The 11050-nt window shown below is 40.5% G+C and overlaps 1 protein-coding gene across 1 annotated transcript in view; it reads left to right on the top strand.

The window, feature by feature from the left end:
• LOC116843591 overlaps positions 1 to 9684 on the top strand; it is a 228256-nt gene extending 218572 nt beyond the window's left edge. The window contains exons 5-9 of the mRNA XM_032814098.1: positions 106 to 285; positions 380 to 521; positions 862 to 992; positions 1098 to 1165; positions 1252 to 9684. Coding sequence (XP_032669989.1) covers positions 106 to 285; positions 380 to 521; positions 862 to 992; positions 1098 to 1165; positions 1252 to 1426 — 696 coding nt within the window. The 3' untranslated portion in view covers positions 1427 to 9684. The remainder of the gene's footprint in view (positions 1 to 105; positions 286 to 379; positions 522 to 861; positions 993 to 1097; positions 1166 to 1251) is intronic.
• The last annotated feature ends 1366 nt before the right edge of the window (positions 9685 to 11050 follow it).

The raw sequence follows: 11050 nt of genomic DNA, 5'->3' as shown, positions 1-11050 counted from the left end.
ATATATATATATATATATATATATATATATATATATATATATATATATATATCGAGTATACATATACACACATTATATAATTGTGTGCATTATCATTTTTTACAGTCTGCGCACATCAACACGCAAACTGGCGTCGATAACTTCGTCTGCCAGTGGCAAGGGTGCAAAGTACAAGGAAGGACTTCGTGTTCCCGACGATGGCTGGAGAGACACGTTTTGTCTCATGGTGGCAATAAACCTTTTCGATGCATCGTCGACGGTTGCGGCAGCAGATTCAGCTCTCAGGTAACAGCCTAGTCCTCGCAACATGCCGTTGAGTCCCTTCGTGTCTGAGAATTCTTAAGTATTAACAATGTGTGCGCATTCTTCTCATTTGCAGACCGCTCTCGAAAGGCACGTGAATGGTCATTTCAATCAGCCGGAAACGAACGGCAACACCGGAAAACGCAGTTGCGAGAATGGCGGCAAGCTCGTCAGAAGGAACGGCAAGAAACTCAGATACAGGCGACAACCTTGGTCCGGTGAGTAAGGGAAAAAGTTTTCTACCTTGGTAGAAAAACAGAAGCCAATCAGAACTCATGCTTGTAGAAAAGTAGAAACTATTTGACTATAACCTGATCACCGGCACGAATTCTGATTGGCTTCGGCTTTTCTGTTTTCCGCGAAGGTATGAATAGGCCCTAACGCTTTCCGACGATTGTAGCTTTTCTTTTCTCTCTTTCCTCGTGCTTATTGTGAAATATTAATGTTTCGTCATTGCTCGCGCAAGTTCTTTTTGTTGGTATTCACGAATTTTTACTGAACTTTTTTTACGAGGCATATTCACTTGCGCGTTGTTAAATATCTCGGTATCTTTTGCAGCAAGGGTTTTCGACTATTTTGACTCGGGAGTGATGGAACGTTTGCAGTACAGGCTATTGGCACTAGAGACATCGAGGACGCAAGGGCGACTAGCTGAAACGCCAGGGAACTCGATGGCACTAACTAGTCAAGTAAGTTGCACGCAAAGAGTCATACATTGTCTTAATATATATTTATTTGCATTCGTGTCTTAATATATATAATGGTTTATTTAATAATATTGCTTTCCTCTTCAGATTTTAATGAGGAGAGTCGAGATGGACGGCAAGACAAAGGTACTACTACGGTGGTATCCCCAGAACATGTAAGTGTCCGTATAATAAACGACAACGAGGTATCTCGCATTTTCAAGTTCATTCCCGTAACTCACGTTTTTCGGTATTTCCACAGAGTACCGGATGAATGGGTACTAGAATCTGAAGTACAAAGCACGAAGTACGTAGGCATCCGCAATGTGGCCGCTAGTAACCCGGAGGAGGTGAGTTTGGCTCTCTATCCCGCGATAAGCGCTCAAATGCCGACGATGCGAGTGAAGCAGCGCCGAAAACCGGTGAAGAACTCGTGATAATGTCGGTCGGCCGGATCGGATTGACCTAACGAGCGCGCTGACACCTAAACCAGAGAAGAACAAAATACTACCGATGTGTAGTACGGTCTATACGTTTCCTGGTCGGTGAAGACAAGGGCCGCCGCAAGTTGCGACCTAAAGCCTGAATGTATCGAGGAGAAGAAAGAAGAGGAAGAAGACCGTTTATAAGATAACTTACCTAATTTAGGAGGACGACCAATCTACATGGATTCAGATCGATTAGCCAGCTAAGATAAGAATCACAGTCAGTTGAGAGACGGCGTGAAAGAGATTATAATTCGGGACGAACCAAGTAGCACAGTAGCAATAAGAATAGAGGAACACACAACTGGGAAAATCTCGAGGAGGAACTAGAGAGAAAGAGAGAAAGATTAAGAAAAAAAGAAGAGCGAAAGGGAGCTTAGGATCATCCTAGTTAAATCCATCTCCCGTTTAGAGTCAAACGAGAGCCGTTGCTGACCACAACGAGACATTTACTCTTCGTTATTCATCGATGGTAACGCACCAATGAGCTGATTGGATGCGGATCTCTGTCACGAATATCTCATATTATTCGGAGCTCGTCGGCCTCGGAAGAGCTAAGTCTGGGCCTCAAAAGTGCCTCACCGTGGATACGTTTTGTACCGTTTTCTCGCCGATCAAGATCCAGGGAAGAGATAGAAATGTGGTGGGAACCGGTAACGATAGTCAAGAATTAAAAGGGAAAAAGAAATGCGAAAACAAGAAGATAAGGAAGAAGACGGTAAAAAGAAGCTTTTGCGTATGTCTACGTTCGATTTTTGCTGAAGGAAACTGAGAGAGTGCACAGATAAAATGTTTAAACGGTAGTTAACAATTATAAGGAGATAATCACTCTGGTGGCCTTAGGACTCAATTAATATCTAACATCGGCCCTTGGCACTTCCGGGGAACCGATGGATTCTGGGGAACCAAATCCTGGGGACGAACGAGATCTTCGACGATATTCCGAGAAGAGGAGGAAGAAAAGGAGCGAAAAGAAGAGAGAAAGAGAGATGCGTCTACTTTGATGTACACCTCGGTAGAAACTCGCGTCGATTATCGTACGAGAAATCGAAGAGAGAGATAGACGCAAGAGGAAGAATATCGTGGACAACGTGAAGCGAAGACTGCGCCAAGAGACGAAAAAATCAGATTAGAAGAGAAAGAGTATGTTAGGTGAAAATGCAAGAGTATGAGAGAACGGAGAATGTAAGAGCGAGTGTAAGAGACATAGAGTGATGTTGCTCCGAACCCGCCGTTATTTCCCTGAATGGGGTTGACAGTCTCTCAGGCTGTGTGAGAGCTCGGCATGAAGTTGAAAGATTGTAGAATCGGACGACATGCACGCCACCGAGATTTCTATCGAATATTATGTCCTCATCTTGAAATGCAGAGGCGATGTGTACAAAATGAAATTAAAGAAAAGAATCTCAAAGCCCGAAGCATGCCCGAGCGCAAAGAGGAAGGGAACGAGACGCGCGTCGGGCTTGCTTCGTTCCCGCGCCTGAGATATGTTCGATTTCTCGTGTATTTCATCGTCGCTTATTATTATCTTTCTGCTGAGTCTCGCGCAGCGTGTTGATGTACACTCATCGACTTGGAAAGTCGGATTTCATGTCGATCTATCGTTTTTTGTTTCATTACAAGTAAACGAAAAGCGAGTCGAGCCGCAATAGAAATCAAAAGAGTGTGATCAATACACTGCACGATCGTAACCGATGAGCTGTTACCCTCAAAAAGGGTAAATTACGAAGGCTGTGTTACATTTCTCACGGAGTTGTTAGAGGAACGCTGAGAAAAAGAGAGCGAACAATGTGCAGTGCACGCCGTCGCTTCCGCGACGCTCGTAGGTAGCCGTATCGCAGCTTGCAGAGAGAAAAAAGGAGTAACTTTTATGATTATCTGTTGCGGCGGCGCGGAGCGCGACGGCGTGCGTGTGTATATATACGTAGCGGATAAAGATCCTTGTGTAAATTAAGAGGAGAAGATTGCGTGTGTTGTATCGATGTATGTGTGTGTTGATGCGATCAAAGAGGGGGGGGGGAAGAGAAAGAGAGAGAGAGAAACGCGTATGATTAACAAGAGAGAACGGCGTGTACGAGAGCGTGTACGAATGCGAGTGATAGATGAGGATCTAACGGGACACACGGAAATAAATAGATGGTACGGACAAAGACAAAATGTCATGCATACACACCAGCTAAGAAACACTGCCAATACGATTGTATATAATTAAGAACTCTACGACAATTAATCGATTAATTATTCTTATTATTATCATAAAGATATGGTTAAGTGTATAATCAAATAGATCTCTAGCTGACGCGAGGATGGATGTGTGAAGGGAGCGGCTGCACTGAGAACGTGTCATCGTCGTCGTCGTCGTCGTTGTTATGGTCGTGGTCGTTACTTACGCTCTGCGGGATGCGCGTTCTAACTCGATGACAATTCTACTTTCTGAACGACCGCGCGCAAGGATGTGGCGTGTCCGCAAATATAAATGTAAATACTTAGTTGAAATTATCGTAAACGAAACGGCATATACACGATACCGTGCTCGCAGCCGTGGGCTTGCCTTCGTCACCGCTGGAGGTCGAGCTTGTCGCGAGTACTCGAAGGCTATCTATATCTCTCTGTACCCGTTGATTTTCGAGCACAGCGTTCCCGCGAGGACGACACACATAAACGCGCGCAAACATACACCCATACACACGGCGGCAAAGGTGGTGATGGATCCTCGCTTATCTATGGACGGGTCGAGACCGAAACGCGTCACTGCCAAAATCACGCTCTGCCAGCTCCGTCTCGTTTTTAACGGCGCGCCTTTAGCGTATACTTTGTCTCTATTTGCACGAATGCGTGTCAGATGTCGTGCTTCTAACGAACTTCGTCGGTCTTTTCTCTTTGTTCGCATACACATACACATGTGCATACATAACGTATATACATTAAGTATACACGATATACATTAAGTATATACATTAAGTGTATACTCGGCCTACCTGCAGCCACCATTTCGTTCTCCGGATTCATTTTCTCTGAGTGCATATCGTCGTTCTTCTTACTTTAACATCGTTCAGCCATAATACGAGGAAAATTAATTCTTCAAAATTTTCTACTGAACAATTTTCTGAGAACAAAAATTTCGAATCAGAGCGACATCTTGTTACGATATTCGTTAATATGTAAGCTTAAACGAAATCCATGATTCGCGTCTCTTCATTCTCTCTAAGTAATTTATTTTTAATTTTAAGAAAATTGCGATCTGTCACACTTAAGCGGCGATTCCTTCCTCAAGACCGACGATATCCTCCGAGCGCTCATGTGTCGTGCACTGCCAAAACTTCGTCGAACACGTAAAAGCGAGGCACTGCCAACGAGACATACAGAACAGGACGATTGTGGAAAGATAGATAGATACGAGGACTCCCCGTTTGGATTCTCTTCTTCTTCGCATCGAGAATTCGCTTCGCGCGCTTTAAACCGATCCGGGTTTCACCGAGACAGTGCCATACGTGGGGTCTCTCGTGAGAAATCACCGCGCGTTCCTCGTGATCGGCACGTCCCGCTTTCGGGTCGAGACACGACAAGCTGTAAAAGTAAAATTAGAAAGCAAAGGATAGGTAGTGATGGTATTAATTACACACACACACAGACTTATATGCAATGCGCTTTAGATGTGTAAGTAACGAAGAAATCCAGAAAACCTGTTTTAGTAAAAAATATATGCGTTCAAACGATTGTAATTGAGATCTCTTGTAGATCTTTATATCGCTCGTCAGTTGATGCTCCTTCAGTTGATACGTGAGCAACAACTAGATTTCGAAAACTCATCCTCGCTTCGTACATCTCAACATTTTATACTTCGTCGTGTCTCGGCCGTTCATGTTCATCGCTTACTTTTTATTTTTTCGTGGCGCGATTTCGTTTCCCGAACGCTGATTTCTGTCCTTTCACCTTTTCGACCGCGAGATTTCTCGTACGATTAAATATGACTGTTAGTCGAAATTGCGTCGATCACGAAAGGGACCAACCTAACATTTTTTACATTTTAAGTGAAAACTTACCCATCCAATTCATCGTTCTGGTTACGAGGTAGAAATTATCGTTTCGCGAAAGGTGCGAAAATATTTAAAAAATAAAAATTTATTTGAAATGAGCAATCGGATCGATTTTGCTAAAAAAAAGCTCTTAGGTTAATACAAAATAATGCTGCGCGTTAAGCACAGGCTCTCCCTACTGAAAAATTTCTATTGAGATCTCCGAAAAATATGAGATCTCAATTATTTTATACGATATCTCAATTGAGATATCATATGAGAAATAGAAAAACTTTTGCTTTTTAAAATTTTAGATTATATTATAAATATTAAATAGTATAATATATAATATTCATAATATAAAAACATTTGAAAAGGGAAAGCTTTTTTATTTTTTATATATCTCAATTGAGATATGATTACTTTCTCATATATCTTAATTGAGATCTCATATAGGAAATTTTTCGGAAATCTTACTTGAGATCTCAATAGAAATTTTTCAGTGGAGCTATTAGATTAATGATTTGTGTGTTCTTTATTATTATTATACTGTTGCTATTATATATATATCGTGATACTTCTCGCACGAGTAAAGGTGAAACGATAGAAAGCGTCTTCGGCCGATCGCGCTTGATCTCGTGGAATGGAAGAAACGCAATAAATAGTAGAGGGAGAGAGATCAAAAGCACTTGTGGAAGGTCCTTCCAACAAATTGGACGACCCATTTCTCGCGACGTAAAATTAAACTCGAGCGAATCAGCAATATGGAAATCACGCGGAAGAAGGTACAAAAAAATGTAATTTAATTAAGTTTTGTTATAATCTTCGAACGAATGGGGCAACGATCGGCATTTTAGCAATCGTGCGCTTTATTAAATTAATTTGAGTCTGCGCGAAATTTACATGCGCTTAGACTGCTCGCCCGCCACAATTGCGTTCGGCGAGTTTAATTCCGACACCAAGTATTCTCTACGCTAACGTATTCTCTTTGTGTTGTAATTAGTTGCGATTAAGATTTTGTACTTGTTCGCCGGCTGAGATCGAACGAACTGCATTTAGTTACAAGATACTTTCTTTTTTTCTATCCTATCCTTGACCCTCGCTCGTCGCGTTTTTTCTTTTTTTTTTTCCTTTTTTTTTTTTACAAATTCGTGTCCAAATCGGCAGCGATGAACAAATTTTCCCCTCTGTAAGTACGATGGATATTCAAAGAAGGATCACATAGACTTCACCACATAGCTGTAACGTCTCGTATAAACTTTTACATTGTTTATATCGGCCTGCTGACAATTCTAAATTATCGATATAGTAACTTTTTTAATGTAAATGCGGAAGAAAGAGAGAGAGAGAGTGAGATAAGAGTGAGGGAAGTGGATCGAAGAAGATGGAAATGGACGTATGTGAAATTAATATAGACGATTTGTATACGCTTTTTAGTGCACGAAGTCCGACACGAGACGGAAATCAACTATTTCCGTTCCTCTTCTGGTGTTCTTTTCTTTTTTTATACACATGTTCGTGCGTTTTTTGTAGAGTTAAACTTTAGTCCATGCGACGCTACGCGCACTGAATAATGAACGTACATTTAAGGAAGAGATGCTGTAAAAGTGTTCTGTAATCTAATTAGGTCTGCAATCAGCATTAGAAGAAGAGAAAGGAGAAAAGAAAGGAGGAAAATATTGCGAGGAAACACGTGGATACTCATTCTTTCTTTCCTTTCGCGTGTTTTTTTTTTTGTATTGAGCTTTGTTTAAATACATACACATATATTCATACACACACATAAATGTACATGTATACACTCGCCATAGATTTACTTTTCGACGGTGCATGCGTGAACGTTTGTGTGAAATGGTAGGAGAGAAAGAGAAAGGAACAGTGATCGTAATTAACATAGAACAAAGAAACGATGGGCGCGAAATGTATAAAAAGGAATTTGAAAATGTGTAAAGAGTGCATGGGAACGCATGAGAAAAAACGATTAGGACGGAAATTCGGTGGGCACCGTATTTTTGCAAAAAAAGAAATTAGGGAATAGTAGACGAAAGGAATATGGACACACAAAGGAAATTTTAGCTGTGAGATTCTCTTAAACACCGTACAACTAACGATCGCTGTATTTTATCAAATAATTACATCGCGTGAGCAAAATATCTTCTTCACAGACAAGCCTTATGTTTCCCGGCGATAAATCCATGCGAAGATTTGAGAAATACGCGCGAAATGCTCGAACATCTCGTTCGAAAATTAGTAAAAAAGAAAATCCACGAAAACATGTAGATATTTTGATGTAATATAATTATAGACTGCATTCATTTTTCGATTGTGTTCTAACAAGTCCAAATTTTATCCATTTCAAAATATACTTTTTCTACGGAAAAACACAAAGCGCAATGTAATATTGATCGCTTCAAAGTCATTTGTATTAACTAGTACATCACTCATACAAGAGCGGATGAAACGGCGTGGAATTTCCGAGCAATTTGGAGAAATCGCGGGTGTATCTTTATAAACAAACACACATGCATATACCTGTATATATGTATATATATATATATATATACATATATATACATATATATACATACATCATACATACATACGTACATATATATAGGTTAGAGGATCTCACATAGCGTTGACGAAGGAAAGAACGAGTGAGAATTAAAGACGTCACAATGCGAAGGGCTCGGTTTTCGTCTGGCGGCTCTCCAGTTTTCGTCTGGGTCGCGTACGAAGAGATGTAGAGTGTCAATACAGGTTTACACAGCACTTGTAAATGTATAAAGGGAACCTAGAAACCGATTGAGAAATCGGCCGCGTTAGATATTATTTTAGGGCGGACGGCGGGGAGGGATAGAGAATCGAGAAACGTAATTTTCGTCGGTCGTTTCTCGCGCCGCTGCTCGCGCGGAGCTGTAAATAATTGAGTGTAACGCGATATACAAAGACTCCTCTCCCGAGATATGTGCATAGATATAGCTTATTACAGATATAGTGTTTGCATTTATTATAAATTCTATGTAAAAGCGTGACGAAGTCAAGCGATCGCGACGAGGGCCGCTTTGAATTTATGTTCGGGGGGGATCGCTAATCCGTGTGGATCAGTATTATAGGTATGTTTCTTTTAGTCGTTGATTCCTTCCAGGGAACTTGATGAAAAATTTTTATATATTATTATTACTCTACTACTATTACTGCTACTACTATTATTATTACTACTACTACTATTACTACTGCTGCTGCTGCTATTGCTAGTACTACTACTACTACTATTAGTACGAAAACTATATGTCTATTTTAATTCGATTGACTACATTGCAACGAGAAAAGAGTAAGTCGTAATTATTTTACGGCATTGAGAATTTCTCGACAATTCAATGACATGATTTCGATCGCGACCCCGCGAGATCGCTTCGGTTTAGAGAACTGCTTGTACTTGTATAAAAGTAGGAAAATATATTGCATAGTTTAAAGTAATATGGTTTATAGTGTGTAGAGAGAATTCGAGGTATACGCGCGAGAGACAATGATGAAAACTGGCGAGCCCCACTTGACGATTACCTTACGAGCCCTGTGGATTCATGAATAGAGAAAAAAAAGGGGAACTATTTGCCACTCTCGTTGCCGACGAAGCGGCGAGAATCGGCGCGCGACCCCGACCACGAGAAATGTCCTTCGCCACGGGTCAGATCTCTTTCTCACGCGAAAACGATGTTTGCACGAGGAAACGACTTCTCGTCGCTCCGTCGAGATTGGCGTAATGTTTCCCCAATATCCGACACTCGACAAGACTCGATTTATTGCATAGCGAGGAGGAAGCGGTAGAGAGCATGGTTGTTTCGCACTGCCAAATAATAAATAAGAAAAGGAAGAAGAACAACCTGCGTTCATTGTGTGGATCGACCGATCGTTGAAAGCACCGCCGGTGTTCATTAATCCACATAGTGGTTCTACGAGAAACAAAAAGAAATGATGCAGATGTAATAGATAAGAAGCGCACGTGAGGAAAGCTTCGGCCCGTATGAACGAGTGTGAGAGGCGAAAGAGAAATATCCAAGTGTCGAACAGTGCTTTGTCTTTTTGGATACTTTCATGTACAAACACGAATGACGGTTTATAGCTCAAGAACAGAACATTAAAGAGATAGATATTGTAAGAAAATAATAATAATTTCACGGTTACGATATCGTACTTGGTTGTTATTTCTTTATTTTTGATGCCCTGCAACAAATCATCATGATAAGATCTTAAGGCTCCTGGCTAGTCACCGCGGCCATATTGGTTGATGACGTCAGAAGCGAGAAATTGCACCTAATTTGCGTCCGAATCATTGCTAAATAAAAAGATATATTAACAAAATGACACTTGCAATCGATCTTACACACTCGTAAAATGCTCCGGACAGTGTTCTTTTCCCGAAATAACCTTTACAACACTGCAAAATATACGCGTGGAAATCGGCTTATTTTGACAGGAGATCAGCTGTGAGACTCGGTATGGAATATGATAGAATAAGTATTACTATACTTAAAATATTCCAAAAAGCACAGTATCCGGACAATTTTCACAGTTCCGCAATTGTGTTATGTGTGATATGTAAGCACTACGGTCAGTAATAACACCATGATTCGGACGGAAAAATTTAGGTGGCTGTTTACACACACATACACATATACATAATTCACTTTATACATACGATGACAAAGTTCTTATTCCTACCACTGATGACTATGTCGCCACCGTCAACGCGGACTTCTCGCCTGATTAGCCAGTAGCCCTATTCTGTAACGCGTTATTGGAATTAACGACAGTTTTGCAGCTTTTCTATACCGTAGAAAAGCTGCGCAACGATAACGAAACTGTCGTTAACTCCAATAACGAGTTACAGAAGCCTTAAATGTGAAATACTTGAAAATGTGTACATATAGAAACATGAAATTTATAACAAGTAGACACATATTAGTCTTGTTACGCTATCGTGTTTTGCCAGAAATGTGCTTTTGAAATAATTTTCCAACGAACTATCAAATCGGAATAATATGAACGTAACATATAAAGTAACACACAACCGATTATGGAATACTTTTTTCAAATCAACATTGCTACAGTATATAATACATATTTTAACTTTCTAACAGCGTAAAAGCATTGAAAGGCATGTTAACTATAAAATCCAATAAAAAGAAATATTCGAAATTTAATTACAGATTAGATATTAATAAAAAAAATTAAAAAATTAGAAGGTCGAAGAAATGGGAGATAATATTATCGAGAAAATTCAAACAATAGTAAATAACATGTGACGATCCGGAAAGCGTCACGACATCCGAAACAATTACTAACAAGAAAACGCCGAACAACCGCGCGCGGAATAACCGCAAGGTCAACAAACAGTCGAACTGTTTGTTATAACTTAGTATAAAAGCCGACAGAAAATTGATATCGAGAGAGATTGATCGGAAGGCTCCTCTCAGGCGCACGACCGACCAGAACTCAAAACTCCTAGAGATCCTAGACATCCCGTCGACCGAAGTGGATACGCGACGTCGACATCCTT

The sequence above is a fragment of the Odontomachus brunneus genome, unplaced genomic scaffold (assembly GCF_010583005.1).
Source record: "Odontomachus brunneus isolate Ranch 3 - 2012 unplaced genomic scaffold, Obru_v1 Obru_scaffold_034, whole genome shotgun sequence".
Lineage (NCBI taxonomy): Eukaryota > Metazoa > Arthropoda > Insecta > Hymenoptera > Formicidae > Odontomachus > Odontomachus brunneus.
This window is presented reverse-complemented; position numbering and strand designations above follow the sequence as displayed.